This window comes from Kogia breviceps, chromosome 20 (assembly GCF_026419965.1).
Source record: "Kogia breviceps isolate mKogBre1 chromosome 20, mKogBre1 haplotype 1, whole genome shotgun sequence".
NCBI lineage: Eukaryota > Metazoa > Chordata > Mammalia > Artiodactyla > Physeteridae > Kogia > Kogia breviceps.
This window is the reverse complement of record NC_081329.1, coordinates 4,988,285-5,012,051: the sequence shown is the minus strand read 5'-3', so window position 1 is coordinate 5,012,051 and position 23,767 is coordinate 4,988,285. Positions and strand designations below refer to the sequence as shown.

The window sequence follows — 23,767 nt, the reverse complement described above, 5'->3', positions numbered from 1 at the left end:
GCTCTGTTTTTGGAGAACAGCACTATTATATTTGAGGGAATAGGTTATTGAACTTAAGAAAGAAATACCTGTACATATTTTTAGGAAAAAGAGTTCATAGTGCTATTTCCAAATTCAATTGAACATTACTGGGGTTTTCAATTGAGTCCTTTGACTTTAACTAATAACTTCCATTAAAATCTTGGTTTCTAACCATCTTTGCTTAAATATAAGTATATATTGAGATATTTGCTTTATCCTGCAAATACTACATGCTTTTTCTTTTCAGCTCATTATTTTGAAAGTGGAAAACATTTATGTGATTATCAGAGTCACTAACACATCCACAATCTCACTTATCATTTGTATGGAGGATAAAGATTCTTTTCTAAGAATTATTTCATTAATTGTTTCAAAACTTCACTTGGCTGGTTTGGTAGCTATTGCTTTTTGCTAACTAAAACCGGGGAACAGGGCTTCCCTGGCGGTGCAGTGGTTGAGAATCCGCCTGCCGATGCAGGGGACACGAGTGCGAGCCCTGGTCTGGGAAGATCCCACGTGCCGCGGAGCAACTAGGCCCATGAGCCACAAATACTGAGCCTGCGCGTCTGGAGCCTGTGCTCTGCAGCCAGAGAGGCCGTGACAGTGAGAGACCCGCGCACCGCGATGAAGAGTGGCCCCAGCTCGCCGCAACTAGAGAAAGCCCGCGCGCAGCAACGAAGACCCAACACAACCAAAAAATAAATAAATACCGTTAAAAAAACAAACAAAAAAACCCGGGGAACAAAAATGTAACGGTGTGTTCGAGAACAACGAATTTAACGATTAAATCAATCTTATTTTGCCATTGATCTTCCTTTCGAAATGCTGAAAGATTAATCTGCTCCAAATATGTGTTAGGTTAAATTCTACATATTGGGTAATAATTACTAGCTCTTGTGCATTGAACATTGTAGTAGGCTATTTTGTGCATTCTATGTTTTGGACTCTCATCTCTACTTTTTGGCACTCGGATTTTTATATACTTGAAATTCCCTGACTCTCCAAATCAATATTTAAGGAATGAAGACATACTACCACCTTTATTTGGCATTAGTTAGAGCTGAGCTGAAATGTTATTCTTTTTCAAATAACTATCATCTTGGTAATATATTTCTAAGTGGAAAATATGAACAGCATCTTGATTTATATTAAAATGCTTATTGATATAATTTACTAAGTATCTCTTTAAAAATATTTCATACGTTGCTCAAAATGAATGTTGACATTAAGTGAATACTAATTCAACTTGTAGAACTCAATGACTTCTTTAAAAAGCAAATTCTTTCTATGGAGATGAACTGTGCTGTTAATCAGTTAATCTCATTGGAAGCTCTTTTAATAAGGTATCTTTACAACATCCCAGCAGATTAAAATTCTGCTGATCATGTGGCATCTATAGTCCACAGGTGTGTTCTTCAAATAGCTATCCTTTGCTAAGTCTTGTTAAAAGTGGTGTGTGATCCAGTAATATTAGTTTGAAAGCATGTACTATGAGCTCTCATTCACCCCTTCCAAGGAGCTTTACGTCATTCAGTTGGACATTCAATAAGATGTTCTTGTACTCCACTGTGAAAACCGTAAGGGGAACTCTGACGACATAATTAATTTTGAAAAAAATCAAAATAGGGTTTTGATTTCCTAACGTTCAACTGTTGATGTCGTTTGAACTTCGCCCACTATGATCAACATCACTCAAACCTGTGATACATTAAGGTTAATATCAATCCAGACGCATGTGCTCAAGGCTGCTCTCAGCATAGGAGGTGGAGAGGCAACTATATTCTTTCATTATTAGAGCCACAGAGCCCTGGGTAAAACCAGCGCCCTGGTTTCAACAATTTTATTCCAAAAGTCTTTGAATTGTTGTGTTCATCTTGAGTTCATCATGCGGCCCTTGAATACACTCAGCAATCTGCACAGATGTTGACTTGCTTATATTTTTGCAAGAGTGGTAAATATCAAATGAAAAGTGGTTAAGTAAAAATGGCCTTGATAGTGAATGTTATTAAGTAGCTTCTTCAGTACTATGGGTAGAAATCAGAATTATTTGCATTTTTGTTTGTTTGTTTGTTTTTTGTGGTACGCGGGCCTCTCACTGCTGTGGCCTCTCCCGTTGCGGAGCACAGGCTCCGGACGCGCAGGCTCAGCGGCCGCGGCTCACGGGCCCAGCCGCTCCGCGGCACGTGGGATCCTCCCGGACCGGGGCACGAACCCGCGTCCCCCGCATCGGCAGGCGGACTCTCAACCACTGCGCCACCAGGGAAGCCCCAGAATTATATGCATTTTAAAGGCTCTATACAAATTGTCTTAAAAAAGTAACATGTTTAACAGAAATATATCTAAATAATAACGCATATATTTATCATACCTGGTATTGATTTCATGCTAATTTGTGCTTACGTCTGCTTATGTTACTTTTCTGCTTGTGACTGGAAGACCAGTGGATGGAGTTGGGTTTGTTAGGATATATATAAAAAAAAAGTAATTATGTCTGATTAATGAAAATCCATAGTTTTAATAATTCTTCTAGACTTAATAAGTGAAAGGCTAATACAATAGTTGCAGTAGTATAAAAAGTGGGCTTAGAAATCTAATCTTTCACTTTTTGTGTGAATATAAATGATTGTTTTAAAGCAGTGACCTGCTATATACAACAACTCAGCTACCGTCTGAGACTTGGTTATAAAGCACGAGTTCTGCCATGTATCATCCCTTGGCCAGCTGCGTGCAGGAGGGCTTGTTTTTGAGTTGGATGATCACTAGAACTGGAGCACAGCAGCACAGGACGCTAGGGTAAGTCTAGAAGCCCAGGTGGTTTCCTTTTTTAAATTTTTTAACTTTTTGGATTTGGTTGGATATACAAGGTTGAGAGAGGTATGGTAGGTTGAAACAATGGAAATCTAGCAGTTACTCTATTTGTCAGTTTGTCAGTTTTCATTGCTATATTTAACTCGAACTAACAGAATTAGAGAAATGATAAAATAGTAACCAGGAATTCAGTAAACATGTCCTTCAATAGCCACTGGTCTCATTATCTCATCACAGTCACATCTCAACAAAAAAGCAAAACCAAAACCCAAACAATGACAACATGTGTTGAGGGCATGAGAGTGTCGCTACGACATCAAAATGACTGGTTGAGGGCAGTGTTTCGGGGAAGGGAAGTAGGGCTGAACAGGGGTTATGAGGGCGGTGAAGCATTCTGTAGGACAATATAATGCTGGATACCTGTCATGACGCATCTGTCAAAATCCATATAATGTGCCACAAAAAGATACTAAAGTAAACTCTGGATTTTACTTGATAATGTATCAGTATTGGCTCATCAATGGTAACAGGTGGACCACACTAATTATACTCCAATAAAGACCTATTAAAAAAAACGATGCTAATAATAGGGGGAACTAGTTGGGGGCGAGCGAACTCTCCGTGCTTCCTGCTCAGTTTTTCTGTAAACCTAAAATTTCTGACAAAGTCTATACATCTACCACATCGGTTGATGTGGTCTAATAATATGGACATTTATTTAAAATAATCATCAATGTGATCTGGGTAAACTTGACATTAAACATCACAAAATCTTGAATCTAATAGCCCCTACCTATGGGTAACATTACAGAAACAACCTAGCGCAGAGGATGTACTGATGAAATCTTCTCAGTCCTATACATTTTGCTGTCATTTCTACCAGTCAATCAGCAAGCCATAGGAATGCTGTGCTCTCCATTATTAACTTTTAGAAAGCAGAAACCAGACAGCCCAAAGACAGGCACATGATACAGCATGGTTGGCTTCCTTTTGGAAATAAAATAAGCTTCAGGGTCTGAAATCTCTTATCTGAGTTCATATCTTAGGTGCTCATTTGAAGGTGTTTGACAATATTTAGATGATGAGTTTTGTAGGAAAGAGGGTGACTAGACATGAATTAAGATTTCAAAAATAATTGCATATGAACCTAGGGCTTGAACTGCAAAGAGGATATTTTCAGGGAAGAATAAAAATTCATGTTTTAAAATGCTGAAAAAAAGGGTAGTTTCTGATCAACTGGTGCTAGACTATGTCACAATTTAATGGGCAGGTAAATTATCTTCACATTTCTGCTCTGAAATAGTTTATTAAAATCAACATGCTATTCTGTTTATCTCTATTTTGTGTAAAGCAACAATGTACAATCTTGAAATTAGAAGGGAAATAATGAAAAATTAAAAGGGGAAAAAGACAAACTCATGGATATTCAAGTTTCTAAGCATTAGGACTAAGGATCCACTGTAATAGATGAACAGTCCAAAGACACTCAGATTCTAAATCAAAGGTTTTCGTGGCTGTAAATCTACTCTGTTTGTTGAAGAGATGAACTGTCACAAGAATGAGGTTTCCCTAATAAACCTGAATAACGTAACTTCTTACAAGCAGGTATGCTTTATTGGGTGTCTTAGTAAACAATGTTAACACTTTTGTAAAAGAAATAAAGGCAGTAAACAAACTCACACATTAGCCTTCAGGCTAGATTTGTCCATTTTTGCACCTTTCTTCACCCTTCCTTTTTGTCTTCTCAACATAACATGACTCTCCCCCAAAGGCTGATACAGCCTCTTTATCAGGCTGAAATAATACATACCCTCTATCCTGACTAACCATTAAAACAACTCAAGGTACCTTGGCCATGGTGAGCAATGTCTTGTCATTTCTCTACTCACAAAACTCCCTACGCTTCCCCAATACCTGGACAGAGGCAAAACACCGCAGGCTGGTGCTCAAAGCTCTAGAAGCATAGTCTCAGCTTCGCCTTTGTAATTTATCTTCTACTGCTTTTACAGATTTAAACCCAGTTACATTATTCGAGTCTATTCATTGTCCCCAGGACGTGTTATTTTCTTTAGGATAACTTTAGGAACATTGTTAAGGATAACCAATAAATTTACCAGTGGGTAAAATTAACTTCAAGGCACTTGTCTCTCAAACGTGACATCTCTCTCCTTTTATTCTTTTCCTAATGCTTGAATATTGCCTTCCCTATAGTGTAATGTCATAGAATAATCATGAAAAAACTATCTATCTATCTGTATCTATCTATCTATCTATCTATCCATCCAATGGAATACTACGCAGCTGTTTAATGAACAAACTAGGCCTACAGAAATCAATATGATTACATCTACAAAACATACTGTTGAGACAAAAACTAATGGCCCAATTTTAACACAAAAACTTAAACACACAAAGGTGTACCCTATAATCTCTTGTGGTACGTTAATACATCCACCTGCTATAAAAATAGCAAAGCACGAATGAGAATAGTACAATTTCTGCGTAGTGGTTACTTCTGGGAGTCAAGGATGAAGAACGGTGATTGGGGCTTTGGGCTGTATCTTAAGTGAACATGACAAAATATTTGTTAAATTTTGAACTGGGGCAGGAAGATATCATTTTTTGTCCTTTACTGTATGCGTGAAGTTATTGTTTTTAATTTCAAGAAGCTAAAAATGCAGTATGACTGCACCCCCAAAGGGATGAATCAGCTCCTAATTCAGTTTGAATCTCTGCTTTCCTACATTTTTAGCTGTGGGACCTTTTGGGGAAACTCACTTGATCCCTTTGATTCAGCTTCTCATGCGTAATTGAGACTCTCTCTCACTCTCTTGCTTACCTTCTTTCTTTCTCACCCTCTCTCTCTGCGCCTAGCACATAGTAGGTGATTGATAAATGCGTATGTTATCTCTGTATCACGTCCTTCAGGTCATGGAGTCAGTCCTAACCATTCTTAAGCTTTTTTCTGATATTTGATCCTCTCACCACTTCTTTCCTTCAACTCTTGCTGGCTTTTGCAATGTCTTTTGGATTTGGTCATATCTTTCTCTCCCAGTGTTTATGCCTAAATGTTCTGATTGGTCTCTCTCAGTCTTCTGCTAGTGTATGGCTTCTCCGAGTTCCCTAACCATTCATATTCCCCATGGTGTCACCTGCTTCTCCTCTTCCCTGCTTATGTCCTGTATTTTCCTTGGCTGGTTTAATTTCTTCCAGTTGCTCTAAGTGCCAGTTACATGCTGGCAGCTACCCAACGAGCATGCCCCCCACCCCAGTGTCTCCCCAGCTCCAGATCCACTGCCTGCTGAACATTCCACTCTGATTTCTCAGAGATGCTGCAAAAACTCAAAGTACACATGTAAAGACTAAATTCTCCTTTTCAAACCCGTTCTTCCTGTGAACAGGTATTCCCCGCCTTTGAATATCACACATGCAGTTGCACCTTCAACTTCGCCCTCTTTGTCATCCCACACACGCAGCTGCCAAGTCATCTACTTTCTAATATTTCAAATGTCTTTCCATCCCCACTTCCACTGCCTTGGTACCCACTCTTATTATTTCTCTCTCGGATTATTTCAGAAGTTTCCTCCCCACTTTTTCCAACTCCTGTTTTGCTTCTCTAATTCACGTACTACATTGCCAGCAGGCTGTTCTTTCTATCATATAAAATGTAAATATCACGTCCCTACATGTGTCTTTTAGGGGCTCCTGAGTGACTGGAAGGGAAAGAGAGAAGAAGTCCATCCTTGGAGTGGCGTTTGCACTTCTGCTGACCTCTCTGGACTTCTGTAGATCGTCTCCATCACACACTCTGCTGCAGTCATGCATCCACCGTGACCTCCTCTCCTACACCAATTCCAGTCCTAAGGTTACATGTCTGACTCACTTATGGGATTTCTTCTGGAATAGCAATCCTATCTATCTATCTCTATAGCCCAGCACAACAGCAGTACCTAGAGGGCACATAGTAATTGTTTGCTGAATGGCTGAATGAAGCAGGGCATAGTGTATTATACACTTATTATATTAGATATATTTGTGTATATTTGTACTCTGGTACATAAGTTGCTTTAGTTAAGAAATTACATAATCCATTTATAAAAATCCTGTGTTTCCTAGCACAGTGCTATGCACATAGAAGACTCAACATAAATACTCATGAATGAATAAGCACCAAGTAGAAAAATCTTGGGCATCGCTTCTTAATCATAAACGGCTCCCTCCATAAAAGGAGAGTCTCCATCATTAACGGGGCCATAGAAATTCATGGAATTTAATCTGAAGGAAAATATAAGAGGAAATAGTTGGAAAAAAGAGAATAATCTATGAGAACATCAATATGGATATGATAACTCACCATTTCTGTTAGAGATACTCTCCTCTACCTCTGAATATATGATATTTTTTGGTGCTGCTGCTATTGAGACTTGAATTTTGTTTTGAAAATACTAGAAATGCTATATGCTATTGGGGGAAAGCGTAGGGTTACTAAAAAGGAACACTTGACTGTTTATCTCCTTCTGACACTTTTTTTTTTTAGTTTTTAGCTTTGTATATGCTAATTACATTTCTAAGACTCAATTTTCTCATTTGTAAAATGTTAGTAAAAATAGCAGCCAATGTTTATTGAATGCTTATGTGTGTCAGGCACTGGGCTAATATTTAACATGAATACTGATAATAAACATCACTACACCCTTATGAGTTAGATGTTATCATCATCATTGTTATTCTATTATGGTATTATAATCTTAGATTAATATGTAATATGGTATCATGTTATTGAATGGATTGTGAGAACTAGGTTATAAATCTTACACTGTATTATATGTAACATTTTATTTTTGTGTTTTAAAGAGGAAAAAGTGTCACAAAAAGTTTATAGAACTTAGCAAAAGTCAAAGGGGCTAGTGAGCAGAGGATGAATTTTCAAACCAAGAAGCCACCTACAGCGAGCACACTCTGTGCTCTGTGGTGTCTGTCATCAAGGCCACCACCTGGAAGCACTAGTGACGAGTATGAGACCATGGGTGGCTTGGTACACAGTAATATTTAGGAAAATAAATAATAACAATAATAATAGCAATATAACACACGTAGTCCCTTGACTATGAATGCTCAGAGGTTAGGGGCAACCAAGCTCATCTTTGTCCTCTCGCACAGTATCTAGAAACATTCTTTGTCCTTTTTAGAGACTCAGGAATTATTTTATGAATGACTCATTTTGTGAATGTTTCTCTCAGTTACTTAGTTATACTTGTTCTTAAATAACATAAAACGAATGATCTGCTACTTATTTAAGCTCATAATAATGTAAACATAGCACCAAGCATCTGGAAAAGACTGACTTGTCTTCCTCCCAACAGCAGTGGTGGGTGAGAGCAGGGTTGGAGCAGAAATGGGGCACTGCTGCATCTCAGCGGAATTTCACCTCCATAGAAAGGAGTGCTGGGAAGCCCTCCCCGCTGAAGGAATCATTATAACCTTGACTTAAAGTGTCACCATAAAGATTTTAAGACATTTACCATTTTGAACCTCAACTAATTTCAAAATTATACTTAATGAAAGGGGTCTTTTTCTCTTGGCATTTCAAAAATCAATTTTGCTGAGGAATAATTTGCATATAAGAAAATGCTCCTATTTTTTTAAATTTGTTTTGTAAAAAATATTTATTTATTTAGGCTGGTCTGGGTCTTAGTTGTGGCATGCAGACTTCTTAATTGCAACATGCGGGATCTAGTTCCCTGACCAGGGATCGAACCCAGGACCCCTGCATTGAGAGTGCAGGGTCTTACCCACTGGACCCCCAGGGAAGTCCTCAAATGCTCCTATTTTAAATTCACTGCCTTTTTACAAATTTGTGCACCTGTGTAAGGCTCACCAACAACAAAATACAGAGCATTTCCATCACCCACAAAAAGTTCCCTTTGCTCAATCCCAGTCAATCCTCACCCCCTGCATCTTTAGGCAACTACTGATTGCTTTCTCTGAGTCTAGATGATCTTTGTCTTTTCTAGGGTTTCATACAAATCGAGTCATACAGTATGTATTCTTTTTAGTCCAGCTTCTTTCACTCAGCTTAACATTCTTGAGGTCCATACATGTTGTGTGTGCATTAACAGTTCATTCTTTTTAGACTGCTCAGTAATATTCCACTGTATGGATATACTGCCATTGGCTTATTCATTCATCTTTGATGGATGTTGGTTTGTTCCCAGTTACAGTCTAAAGAGCTTATATGAACATTTGTCTACAGGTTATGGTGTGGAAATATGTTTATATTTCTCTTGGATAAATACCTAGGTGGGAAGTTATTGATCATATTGTGTATATTTAAGCTCAAATAATGTTTGAGCTTAAATGTTAATCAAAACATTAGTAATATCATATGCTGAGAAGAAAAACTATTGATACCTCTAAATGAATATCTAGTAGCTATATAGGTTAAACATTATTTTCTCATATGAAGCCGAAGTTAAAGTTAATTTCTCTTAAAATTATTTTTTTAATTATTTTACTTTTGCTGGAACATGATTATTTTGAATGTTTTAAAAATTATTATATTTGTATTGTTAGTTTATATCAATTGCTAATTTCCATATGTAACATGACATTACCATTTTTATAAGTAAATAAATTACTTTAAAAGTTTCTCAGCAAATAGTTATGTTATGTTCAATATTGATAGCTTTTACATTTTTATTTAACTTTTCACTATAACATTTTTATTGTGTCCTTTTTAATCCTACACTGAATAAAAAAGTAAGCTTTCTACTTCCTTTTAAATGTATGAAGTCCAGATATACTTAAGGTATATAAAGAGATATACATGTGTCTGAGGTATTCAGATTTCATGGTGGAGGTGATTAGGAAAAAATACCTATAAAAGGATCCTTAGAGGGTGATAATGGAAAAAAAAAAGGTTGAATAGCACTACTCTAAAGGAAATATTTTAAAACAATACTTTGTTTTATTTTTATAGCTATATATGGGTATATAACTACATGTAAAGTTATATATAGCTATCTACTTTAAAATTATTTATATGTTATAAATATTACAGACATACATAGATGGATATTACATATACACATAGTTATGTGCCCACTGGCTTGGAATATAAAATACATTTCTTATTGTACACAGTGAAACACACTGAAAAACACAAGAGACAAGGAAATGAGTCCAACATGAATCTTAACGATAATAAACGTGCCCTTTAATGACTATCTGTTAGATGCTGGACACTATCGTCAGCACTGCGGAAGCATTCAGTATTTCCTTCAATCCTCTTTACATCTTTACACTTTACACATAAGCAAACCGAGGTTCAGAGACATGAAATACCCAACGTTAAAACGCTAATTAATGGCAGACCTAACTCAGCTCTGCTTACTAAGACCCAAGCTCTCTTTGCTCAAACCTTTGTCTCTTCTTGACCTCCAACAGCATACAGTATAGTAGTTAGAAGAATAAGTAATGATGAAAGTATGAGTACAATACACAAAAGCTATGAGATATATACAGATACATAAGTTACTTTATTTAAGAAGCATTTGTTGATGAGTGTAGTATACTTGTTTAGCTCCCAAGTTTGGAGCGTGATTACCAGCTTCATCTGTAAAATAAGGTTAACTACCACCGACTTCACAGATGCTTTTGTCAGCGTTAAATGAGACAACGTGTGTTAGGGCCTGAAAGTAGTTAACAGCTCAATTATTTTTAAGTGTTATTAGCTGGACATTACAGAAGACATAAGCCTACCTGAAATACTCCCATGGTCCAGGTTCACATGCAACAGTTACAGACCCCTAAAAAACCCATGCAAGGATAAAGTAAGTATAGTAATTGCTATGGGAATTCACGAAGCAAAGGTGACTGTGGTATTTGGACACGACAAATGCAGCAGAAAGACCTTCACCTGAACTCTGAGAAATGGATACGGCTTTGGAAAGGCAGAGAAGAAAGTAAATTTATTTTAAGCCAGGTCAGGATAGAAACAGTTACAGAGCAGGAAATAAGCCTGGTATTTAGGGAACCAGACTTTGTGAAGCACAGACTTGGTGAAGAATGAGAAGCGACACAAGAAAGGAAGGCTGGCACCAGAAGACAGAGGCGGAAAATCGGTGCCCAATTCTTTGAGAAGCTGAAAGTCACTGATAGCTTCTGGTCAGATGAATGAAATGATGCCTTTTAAAGTTTACTTGTGACGTGATACAGGAGTTGGAGACACATTGGACACAAGAAAGCTAGTATTGAAACCACTGCATTGAATCAGAAATCCATGCAGAATGAATGGATCAGGACGGCAGTGATGGAAATGAAATAATAAGTTTACGTTGGGTCAGATTCTCTCCCCCAAGATAATCAATAGCTTTTGGGTGTGATATAAGGGAAAGAAGGAGTTAATGACAACTGCATGATTTCGAGGCCTCAAAGAACATGAAAGGCCATTCCTGTGAATAATGTAGAGGTAAATAAACGGACTTAATAAATCTTTGACTTTGTACCTATTACGTCTAATATAATAATAAACACAGCTCTATAAAAGGGACTTAATAAAATATTATAAGTCATCAATATGGTCAGATCTTGAACCGTAATTCTGGAAACCATCAATACAGAAATAACAACTGAAGTGCTTAGAATGGATGAGTTGCCAAGGGACACAGGTGAACAGAACGCCCAGGGCTGCGTAAATGACATCGCACCTACTACTTCAGGGGGCCGTTGTCTCCACTTGCATCAGTATGAATTTATTCATAAATGCCTGTAAGATTTTTTCTTTCTGTCAGTCAAATTAGACTATCCTTGAGTTTCTCCTACGGTGTCCCTGGAAAGGTAACGCCTCCTATTTGTCACACTAAGTAAAGCGGCACAAAGAGATCCAACAGGGAAAACTGCTCTTAGCCCATCATTTTTATTGTCAAGTCCACTAAAATGAAAGGTTTCTAAAAAGGTTTTTGGTAAATGTGTATGTTTACCCATCAATTTATTTATACTTTTGTTACAAATGTTGGAATTGTCTAAGGTTCATTTACACGCCCATTCCATACTCCCTGGCTATACTACAGAACAAAGAGCTGCATCCTAATCCGGAGGCAGAAAGTCCCTAGATCTCGGATGGTGACGCACAATGATTCAGTATAAACTGTTCATAGAGTCAATACGCGATACTCTATGCAGGCCCTTTATAAGATCTAATGAAGCATATGTTGCCGTACACCAAACTAAAAAATAGGATGTGAAAAAAATTTGAATAACAAATGTTACTTTGATTGTTAATTTGAAGTAATATTAAGAAAAATTATTTCAAGTATTAATCAAAATTTCAGTATTCAATCCTTGCTGAAATAAAAAATATGGATCAATATATATAGAAAAACTAACTGAGATTGAAGAGAGGCGACTGAATGCTAATAGATGGAAAATAATGTATTTATATTTACTTTTTGTTTTGGACCAAAAATCTTAGGCTCAAATATTTTTAGTTTTAGCATCATCTATGAATTTGCACAGCTGATATCATGAATGTTGAATGTTGGTGGCCTGTGTGTCATTCCACAGAAATACTTCTTTTATATTGTAAGCTATTTTGTCTATAACATGGGTTTTCTTGTTTCAGTTTAATTTTATGTTCACGGTGCACTTTTAAATTTGTCTTCTTTTTATTTGATGCAGAAGTATATTATCGCAAATTTCACAAAACTTCTTTCAATCAACTGTGTTTACTTGGAAATAATTTTATATTAGTAGAGGATGAAGAAAAAATAGATTTAATTCATACTCACTGTGGTAGTGTTGCTGGCAGGGAACGTCTAATAATTGAATGGACTTGTCTGTAAACATCCAGCTTAGACATGCATCGGCAGGAAGTGTGATTGGCAAAACTGATTGTTACTGGTTTGGGGCCTTGAGAGAGAGGCACTGTAATTTCAAACAACTACAAAGAAGGGACAAAAGAAGAAAAATTATATAGATGCTATAAAGCATTTTTATGGTACATGTTGGAGTCCAAAAAGAGTGAGATTAACTCTTCATGATTAGGTAGTGCTGCATAATGTATGCAGGATGCTAAAGTTTTTTATGATTACAATGTAAAAACTGTTTTGCGTCTAATAAGTATCCTTTATCAGAATAGTAAACAGTTCATATGCTTATCTCATGTCACTATTATAAAGCATATTAGAATTTTGATAACCAACTAATGACTACAGACATGTGACAGACCAGCATGTTCAAGGAAAAAAGGATTGTTTCAGAGTCCCAGATTATTCCAGGGGTTTAAAAAAATGGCACTGATATAAATATCTTTGTGATGTAAGAGCAAAGCTATTGGTCACACAACCTAGAAATGTTCGGTTAAGTCCTATTTTATGTAAATTGAATACACAGACATAAAATACATAGATGTAAAACTGACTTTCTTTCCAAATTAAACTTCAACCTCAAAGTGGTTTTACATTTATCTGAGATATCTTATGAACTTATTATGTTTAAAAGAAAAATAAATACATTCATTAGTAAAGGATTGTTTCTGCTATTTTGACGAAGGCATTATGAAAATACAAGTGTAAAATAGGGTAGGACATTATACATGATGGTGGATTAGAGTCTTAACATTTCATTTAAAACCTCATTCTGAATGCCTTATTAGTGAAGAACTTCAGCTTTTCCTCTTCCTTCCACAAAAACAATGTTTTAAGTTGAATATACAAATAAATTAGTGATTAAGCAAAACTAAGAGGATTTAAATTCCAAAGATTCTTAAAATCTAAATTATGATCAGTAATAATGGCGAAAGTGAAATCCTGACCATTACCTGCTTGATAAGATCAGTTCATAGTAATTTAATTGTAGTTAAACCATGTGTTGTTTGGTACCTTTACAGACATTTGTGTAGTGCTAAAAAAGACAACACACCCCAGAGCCCTGCCATTCCACCCTTTGCTGTAATTTCATGCCAACAGTTGAAGATCATTGCAGATGTTTAGGGAATAGAATTAGTTGCCCATTTTGTCCATGCCTACAGGGAGATTCATTGAAATGAATTTTGAATAATGAAATATAGAAATATCTAAATTATAAATGCACATTTTCTTCACTTGAAATGGATTTCTTATATATTCACGTAGAACTTCAGCTACTTTCTTAGCGTAAGTGCCTTAGGAGGAATGGGCACAAGACTCCCATCCAGACAGGGCACCTTTATTAGCAACCCCGCTTATAAATTACGTGAACTTGGAAAGGTCATTTAACTTCTCGAAGCTGTATATTTCTTTAACAACCAGTAAATTCAGGGTAACATTTGACCCATTAATTCATGGGACTGTTTTAAAAATTATGTAAGCTAACGTATATGATTGTGATATGTATTTTGATTGCTGTGTAGATGTGAGTTATTATTATTTGCATATATTCTCAAGATTCTAGATGTTTTCCAGAATACTTTCTATTCTATGTAGATAATCTCAACATATGGCCTTAATGTAACCCAGTATTATTATTTTGACCAGTGTCTTCTCTAAAAAGACATTTGTTTATGCAGTTTGGATGCAAGCCTTTTATTAGGTAAAATGTCACACTGGCAGAAATCTTTTACACTATGTATAACTGTTTTAAGAGAGAGAATTCTGTACTATCTATATATACTACAGTTTTCCTACTTCTTATGACATCTCTCGACCCTACATTAAGGACGAGCATTATAGAAGAAATGTAAAGTGGTTTAGAATTGCTTACTTAATTTTCGTATTTATATATTTATAAATTACTTAATTAAACTCTGTCATAGTGGAAATGGTAGAAAGATGTACAGGTCAGCTCAGAAAAACCTAAGAATTTATGTTTAACTGGCAATTAGATACATGTACTTAGAGCTTAGGAGAGCCCCTCAAAGGCCAGCGGTATTAAAGTTGGAATTAAATTCTTGGGCATTGATGAGAATACTCGGTGAGACCATTCTGAATGAAAACAGAACACGCCTAATAATGGAAACCTGGGCAACTGGAACATATAAGGGGTGAAAAAAGGCACAGGAACCAGTAAATATATTTGGGAAGAAGTCTGACCCTGCATGGGGAACCAGGAGGGGAACTGTTAAGCCAAGGGGAGCAAAAGAAAGAGAGGAGAGCTTCAGGAAGGTGGGTGTGGTCACAGGGTCAAAGGTCTTCAAGTGCGATAAGGACTGAGTGGCAATGACTGGGTACCAGAGCGACTCTGAGGGCTGGAGCAGGGCAGGGGCCGAAGGGCAGGAGCAGGTGGGAATATGAAGAAACAAGAAGGGTGGCCTCGTGCGATTGGAGAGCAAGGGATCAGATGGGTCAGGCCACGAGGGCATTTCTGCATTTCTGCGTGTAATAACCACTGCGAGATCTGGCATCGTCTCAAGTGGCACAAGGCAGAGCAGGGCCTGACAGCGAGGGATAAGGCCCTATGAGATAACAGCTACTGTAGAAGAGTGAATGACGCTCTCCCACCCCCAGACCTCAGCCGCACCCTTCCTACTTTCAACGACTGCTGCCATTCCGGGTTCCACCCTGGCATGGTTTCCAAAGGGGAAAGAGACCACAGTGAGCGTCATCAGTGATCGTGGACAGATTTCGGCCATTCCTGGGCGGACCATGTCCACAATCAGGACCTGCGCCAAGCACCAGGTGTGTATTCAGGAACTAGGGCTTCGAAGAATGTTCTAGTGAGACGGAGATCAGTAAAATGCACATTAAGAGGCATCTTCCTGGTAAAATAAGCCTGGCGCTATACTTTCAAAGGGTGGAAGGGATTTGTGTTGGTGAATACACTGACAAAAGGGATAAAAGGACAGGTAAAGAGGCACTGAAAAAACAAATCACTGTTCAGAGAACTGTTTTTTTCCTGTAAGTTGAAGATTTTTCATGGGCATTAAAACTGGTACAGTTTGAGAGAAAAATTATTTCTAATTAAGGAAAATAAATATTTAATTATTGATGTCATAGAAATGTCTCTTGTTTGAGTCCAAGTAGGCAACTGGCCAGCTCAATTCAGTTAATTTGATCAAAAGGAAGAAACAGGATGAAAATTAAAGTAAAACCCCTTTCTTTTCTTCTCTTTGAAACACACCTTCCACCTCCAAATTTTGACCTGAGATTTTCAGGCAGTTTCCCTAACTTTCTAATTGACTGCGTCAGTGTGGAAAAAATTTAAGGGTCCAGAGAAAGATGCTTTTGACCAATATTAAAGGGAAAAAGATTTTTGATAATTGAGTTTTATTCATCTGCTGACTTCAGAAGAATTAGAAACATCTCCTGAGATGTGCTGTATGTGTGGACAGTAAGACGTAATTGTGCCAATACCAGCTGCTGTCACACATTAAAGGAGCCGCTCTCATTTCCCACCTCCTTTCTGCACTAGCTTTAAATGTGAGTACTGATTGACTTTCTTTTTCACTTAAAATGATTAAATACAGTTTCTACTCCTTTTTAATAAGTATAATAAATTCCATTTTCTTTTTTACAGACCAAGTTGTGAATTTTATATTGCTATATTTAATCCCTATGTTACTAAGAATGTCTATAGCCCTTTTTCCTAATTAGATAGTATGTGCTCAGAAAATGTAAACTTTTTTTTGAGCTGAAAAATATTAATAATTAGAATCACATTATAAACTCACATGTTTCCCTAGATAAATAAACTTTTCAAATAACTGGCAGCTTCCGTTTTCTACTAGAGATACAAGAATAACCAAGATCTTAGTCTTAAAAAGAGATAGACATTAATTAGAGTCCTGCATCTGTGCTACTTCTGTGATTTGGAAAAATTGTCTAACTTCTCTTAGCCACTGTTTCATGATTTATGAAATAGGGATAATAATGGTGGTGATTTCATGGCAGTGTTGTTTGGATGATCCTTCTTCCTCTTCTTTAAAACTGAGTTGAGTCTTCATTAGAGGAATGATAATTTTTTAACTTATTTAAAATCTTTCTTTGTTCGGTTTCCAATAACTATTTATTGAGAACCTATAAGTCATCAGTCATCTCAAGCCAACAGTCATCTCAAGTCAATGACTCTTGCCCCTAGTTCTAGTTAAGCAAAACTAACAATGAGAGCGAATTAGGAAAAAAAAACCTCTGTGTATGTATGATGATACTAGGTTAGAATTTTAAACATAGCAAATAGTTTACCACAAATGCTGTTGATAAGCAAGAACCTGCAGTTTGACCCCCTTGTCATTTATATAAAGACCGAAACCAACACAGCGACTAGAATTTTCTCTCAAAAGAGTTTAGGTCTCTCCAAATACATCAGTCTTTGAAACAATAGACAGATTCTTTATATTTTAATACAGTAAAAATCCTCATACTCTTATCAGATTGTTTTGTTCTTCAATGTGTGCACAATAGTACTTTCTATTTTAAATTTAAACTCATAGAGTGCAGAATTTATGTACTATGTTCAGCTTTAGCTAATAAGTCTATGTATATACGTGCACCTAGTAAATACTAATGGATGTATTTAGTATCATCATCCATCATTAATGGACGATGATAATTATAACTTGATATTTTGAACATGATGATTTTCCTAAAATAGTTTTGTAGCATAAAGTGAATTGTTCTTGAGCAATAGATGGTATTAGCTTGTATGTAATTAAGCATCTAACTAATAATACAATTCACTATGGAGACTGATGCTATACTATCAGCATATGCCTATTAAAAGAGTTGCTGGTTTTGGAGAAGATCAAAAGAATTTACATAAAGATGGCATTTAAACAAAGATGGAAATTGAAAAAAATTTTTGATTGTGTATTCAGTAAAAACTGTAATAAACAAGAGGAAATGACAAACATTTCCAACAGACAGGTCCCCGTTTGCTATCTACTGGAATTCTTTAATAAGAATATTTAACAGTCCATTCCCAGCAACAAGCATGGACTTCAGATACAGCCACATTTGGAAACAATAGGTTGTTTACACCAGCACAGCAACAGTTGTAAAGCAACAATTCCTATTTCTGTTTCTCTTGCAGGCTATGCAAGAAAAAGGTGTAGAACTTCCTTTTTGAGAAGATCCTGGATTAGAGTTTAGTACCAAATTCTAGAGAATGTTTGAGTGGATAAAAATATGACACAATAAAGTGCCTTCCTTCACAACATCTTTTTATCTCAAAATATGACCAGTTTCTCTCCAGAGAATAATATTTCACTACCATATGTAATTTAAATATTCTAACCCTGAGTCCGTTAATTAAGTGTAGGAACATCTGTAGCGCCTGGAGAGCATGGCTAATAATTGCAGAGTCAGACAGAGAAACTGCACAACATTTAAAGAAATAATCCCTAAACATGGGAAAAGATGAAAATTGAGGGTTTATTTTAACCTTTCGACTGAGTATATTAACCACATGGCCAGCTATCAAGGGTCTATGGAATTTAAATTGGGTCCGGGAAGACAGCAGGTCCTAGCAGATTTACATCTGGTATTGAATTCATTTTACATGTTTTTATAATTAAAATGTACATACAGTGCTACAATTAAAATAAAAACCTCAATTCAGGAGTTTTAGAAATATTGGATAAAACTTGTGGACATGATCAGTACATTAAGTTGGAAAAATATGGTATGTTTAACAGATGCATTAACTTCTGATATCGGGTATTGGTATAGAGTTCTTTTCCCACATCTGGATAAAACCTGATTTCCACCAACCGTGCTTGCCAAATATTCCTTAGCTAAAGATTCAGAACAAATCGCATTCCACTTTTTAAATACATATGAATGTAATAAAGTAATCCTTCAGACTGCTAGCGTTCTGTTTAATTAATGGAAGAACTATCCCTGTCGGCAGTGCAAAATAATACTTCTAAGTTTCACTCCAAAGTTGCACATTTTACTTAGGTTTAAATGAAGTTTGCAGTAAAAGACAATTTTAGGAAACACTTGAACTCCAGTATAATCTGGCATGCTTTTGCTAGTCTATATGCTCATACTATTTCTTTATAAAATAACACAAACATAGAATAGCTATTTCTAAGATGGCAACACAGAATTTTAAATAATGTGGTTCATGTACATCAGAATGAGGAAAGGAGGTTTGGGGCCCAGACTGAGCTGCTTTTTCAGTTGATACTAATGAACACATACAGTTTCTCCAGTTCTAACTCCAAGATGTCCAAGGAAAGCCCATAGATTTAGCAGTTATTTTTTCATTCCCATCTTCAGTGACACTATTCAACAACAATACCGACATTTAAATAACTTTTTGTCCATATGTTTGGCTCAAAAGCAGATGACTTTCTTCTGTTCCTACTTTGGCCATCAAATAATTTACATTCTGCAAAATCCACTTTCTACTTTTTGGTTATGTGTCTTAAACATACAATTTCTCATGAGAAAATACACTTAAACATATATTTAGGAAAGAGGTCAAGAAGACATCCGATCTGTGTAACTTTTCAAAGTCATTTAGATATTAGTTGGGAACGACTTCGGAGCAGTTGTTATGGATTAGCTCACTCTGGAATGCTCAGTGCATGTGGTTTTACTTTTCAACTCACGGCTGGCTTCCTCACACACGCCGGTAACCTGTCCTTCATGGAACCCCATAAAATTTTTCTATGCAGTTTCTACTAAAAACTTGGGTTTTACATTACTTAAGGTACATTGTCCTTACAGTTTATGTGCTTCTAACTGGTGACTTGTTGCCAAAAGATGTGTCTGGAATTCCTGTAACAAAACACTTTTTTTCTCCCCTTCAGAAAATATCGGTAAGAAACTTCCTTTTATGTTTGAAAGCAATCATCACATGCTCCCATTTATACTATATTGAAAATATAAAGAAACAGATAAACTCAGGAAAGCGTGTTACCTGAATGCAAGCTTTTACAAGCTGCAAAATTAGTCAAAAGGTCAAAGACCAATGAAAACAGTGCCATCAGGAGTTTCATGTCTTGTTCTCCTTGATTTGTAAACCTCCTTGATAAACACTACTTAGTAGGTGCTTCACCACATTTGCTTAATTGAATTTAAATTCAGATTATCCCTTTTACCTTAAAAAATAAATCTGAGTGGATTCTCTGGGTGGGAGAAGGGCATGATGTTACAAAATCAAAGGGAGAGATGGCCAGGATATCAACGACTGACTGTTGGCTTTCCCTGGGTATTAGCTTCCGATCTCTCTCCTGATACAAGAATTCTCTCAGCACTAACAACCACATAAAGGCTTCAAACCACGTTCATCAATATGAGGTTTCCTCCCGAAACTATAGCTGAAGATCCAATCCCTGCTGTAGAATTCTAGAATTATATGCCCAGTCTTCCTCTTGGTATCTCCACCTAAATACCACTCAGGTGCTTCAAAACCAGCCTATTCAAAACTCTGCCTTTGACTCCAAATCTGTTCCCTTTTATTTAAGTATTTATTTAGTGCCCAGTGTTCACTGCGTGCCAACTACCGCGCTATTATGCCCCACGGTAACAACCAAACACAGCCTTTGCTTTCATGGGGTTTAGAGCCTGGGGAATAAAATAATCTGACAGACAGAGGAGACAATGATGCTGTATTGTATGGGTAATAAAGGGTGCGATCGGAGCACAGGACAGGATGCTGGGAAGGCGACGTTTCCCTCTAGGCCTAAGGATGGGTAGAAAGAAGCTCGATAAGTGGGGATGTGGTGGCGACGTGTAAGGAGGTGTTTCAAACCCAGGATGCAGTACTGGAATGACTTGGAGGTAAGAGATTTTGACATAATTTAAAGAGTAAAGGAATGGGGGTATTTGTGGAAAGTAGTTTTTGCGGGAAAGAGCAGAGACAATTGAAGCTGCAGATTTAAGTAGCAGCCAGATCATGGAGGGCCCAGGAAACCATGTTAAAGGATTTAACCTAAAGAACACACCTAAAGAGGAGTGTCATTCAAAATATTTCACAACTTAGAAGGCTGGTGTCAACGGATCAGAAGAGACTGCAGCCCGAGCAATGCAATCAGGAAAGAGCAGCTTATCAAAGCCCTCGCTGCCGTACGCTGGCTCAGCCGCAAGGGGCGGTGGTGTTACAGGAGAGGTTCGAGCGGCACCTGCTTTCTCATTGGGAGAAGAAAACACTCACTGCTCGAATGTGGCAACGCGATTGGAGGGAAGTAGGAAGGAGGTATGACGTCGGTTAGTGGGCTGGCCCACGTGCCAGGCTCCAGGTGACTGACGGATGCAGCCCAGATCAGAGTGGGGTCAGCAGCATGAAGACACAGACGGGTTCTAGAGACGCTGGGAAGGTCGAGTTAACAGGAATTATTGACTGGGAAAAGCAAGAACAATCAGATTGACCAACTCAAAGAATGGCATCGTTTACTAAGGCAGAGAACGCTGGACAAAGGAAAAGATTCATTGACTTTTTTGTTTATTTGTGAGGGTGGGTGGAGGTAGGAGATAGGCCGTAACTCCAGCTTGACACAGGCTGACTCTGACCTGTCGGGGGGAGCCGAGTCAGGAGGCTGAGTCGCTTGTGCGGAAACCACGAGAGAGGTCTGAGCCGGAGATAAAGAGTTGGGAGGAATCACCAGGAAGGACAGAAAGGGAAGGTGAGGAAAGAGGGTGTGTAGAGTCAGAGGAGGGTGTCCGGAGCGGAGCTCAGAAGACTAAGTACTTCCTTCCCAACGGACTTCAAACTTTTAACTCCAAAATTCTGCACGTCTTTAAAAACTTGAAATGCTCAAATGAAAACTACTCCGTTGCTACACATTTTAAACCCACTGCTACGCAGATCAGAATTTATAAGAATTGTGATTATCGCAAGTATCAAGTCTGTCGGAAAAATCCAAACAAAATGTGAAAACATAAACCAACAAGAAACCAGACAGACTTCAAAAATGGCATAGGCAAATCCTGATTTTTTTTTCATATGAGCGGATAATTGGGAGGAAGCAGGTGAAATGAATCATAGCAACCTCGTAAATGTATTATAAAAGCAATCCTAAATTCTGTGAAGCTTGGAGGTGAAAGAAGATTAAATAAAGCTCAAGCACCATAACACTAAACAATATTGTCTAGAACACATATACTGCTGAACTGAATTATTTTAAAATATACACAGTTAAAGGTATTCAAAAAATTTATTTTAATTCAAAAATCCCTCATGTTTATTTTCTCTAACTTTGAAAGAGATAGCGTGTTTCTTTTTCAGGAGACTGAGAAGGGTGCCATGCCTCTGATTGAGTTTGGCTTGAATATAAAACCAGCATCATTTCCTTTACTCTTAATATCTTTTACAAATGAATATGACTTCCTGCAGAATACGCCACTGGCATAAGCATTTCTAGGTGACCTTTAAAACGTGGCTTGGATGCCACTCTGTAAAGAGAGTTCATGAAGCATCAATTACTCTTTTGGTGACGGTCTACCATGGAAAGCACCAACTACTGGGACGTTAACCTCGCTCCCCGGAGACAAGACAAGCAACTGTGAACGGGACTAAGGCCCTCTGAGGGCCACAGGGACAAAGGTGCCCGGGTGCAGGGCTCGCGCAGAGCCCGGCCTACCGCCTTGCTGAGGTAGCTGGCGCTGGTGTTCGTGCACCGCTGGCCCTCGCTGTTGCAGCAGCCGCCGCATCTGTAGACGGACACGCACGGAGGCTTGAAGAAGGTGTTGGTCGCCGCTCCGAACTCCTTTCCCACATCCACGCACACCTCCCGCGGCACGCACTGGGTCTTCCTCCACTCAGTGTCGATACCTGTCGGGTCACGGGGGAGGCCGTGAGTCGCACCGAAGCCGCCAAGGGCGAGACACCCACGGCAGCTGGAAGCCACTCACATTTGATTTCAGAGTGAAGAGTTAAGTACAATGCATAACTTTAGAGGAGTAGTTGATGGGATCCTACATCACCCCGTGAATTGGAATAGGGTATAATCTTTAACAGAGCAGCTAAAGGTATTCTCAAAAAGAAAAAACAACTGACATCTAGACGCTTTCTCAAAATGACAATAGAATATTGATTCTACGGCCCTTAAGTTTGGTTTTCTTTACTTAAGAAAATGAACATTTAATACCCAGATGTTTATAAAACCCGCAGAGAGAGACTCGTGCTCATTTGCTATCATACGTAGCATTTTTGACATCTCAGAGCAAACATAAACGTGTTTAATTTTTCTTTTTTAAACTGAGATGTAAATGAGATGACGGCTTTGGTTTTGGATTCAATTCAAAACTCATTTTCAGGCAGGCGATCTGGCAACCTCGGTAGCGTCCTGGTGATAGGTATTTGAAGTGAGAGGGTATTTTCCAGCAACTGGGGCATGCATCCTGAACTTAAGCTTTTTCAGGAAAGTAAAAATCTCCTAGTCCTTTCACGCTCTCTTGGAATTCTGTTCCCAGTGAATCAGTGCTTTACCTATAACACTGCTGACTCTTTAAAGACTGCATCAAAAATGATGTACTTCTTAAATGTTCTAGTTTATTTTCCCCCTATTTCCCTAAAATAAAGTTTTTGGGGAAAAAAGATATAAACTACTGGTTAGTCAACATAAAACCATTTTGCTTGTTTGCTTTTGTTTTCAAAATAATTTGCAATCTCAAATCTTTACAGCAGTTAATATCCAACAACAGGAAGGAGTTCACGTTTTAAAAGTGTCCACCTGTTGATGCTATGGCATTTTGTGCAACATCATAATGTTTTGTGGCTGTAGCTTTCCCAAAGTCCAGCTCTCAAGCAAGTTCCCTATGAAGCAACACAGAAACAAGTAGCAGTTGATAAGGTGAGTTTCGATGGTTTAGAAATTAAACATTTCTATATCCAAAGCTAAAGAAAATTTATGAGCAATTATTTTTATGATGCAGAATGTTTAAGTGATTAAATTGGTATAGTGTGTAAAATTTATCTGTGCGTTTTAAAATTTTTTTCTGATGGGACATCACCTCAATTAAAAAAAAAATTACAGTGTGTTGACATGCACGCACCTCCCCGTCTTTATTTTTCT

At 37.6% G+C, this 23,767-nt stretch overlaps 1 protein-coding gene across 1 annotated transcript in view; it reads right to left on the bottom strand.

Moving 5' to 3' along the window:
- VEGFC (vascular endothelial growth factor C) overlaps positions 1 to 23,767 on the bottom strand; it is a 79,069-nt gene that overhangs the window by 5,089 nt on the left and 50,213 nt on the right. The window contains exons 3-4 of the mRNA XM_059049082.2: positions 22,334 to 22,524; positions 12,618 to 12,769 (exon numbers count right to left, since the gene is read on the bottom strand). Coding sequence (XP_058905065.1) covers positions 12,618 to 12,769; positions 22,334 to 22,524 — 343 coding nt within the window. The remainder of the gene's footprint in view (positions 1 to 12,617; positions 12,770 to 22,333; positions 22,525 to 23,767) is intronic.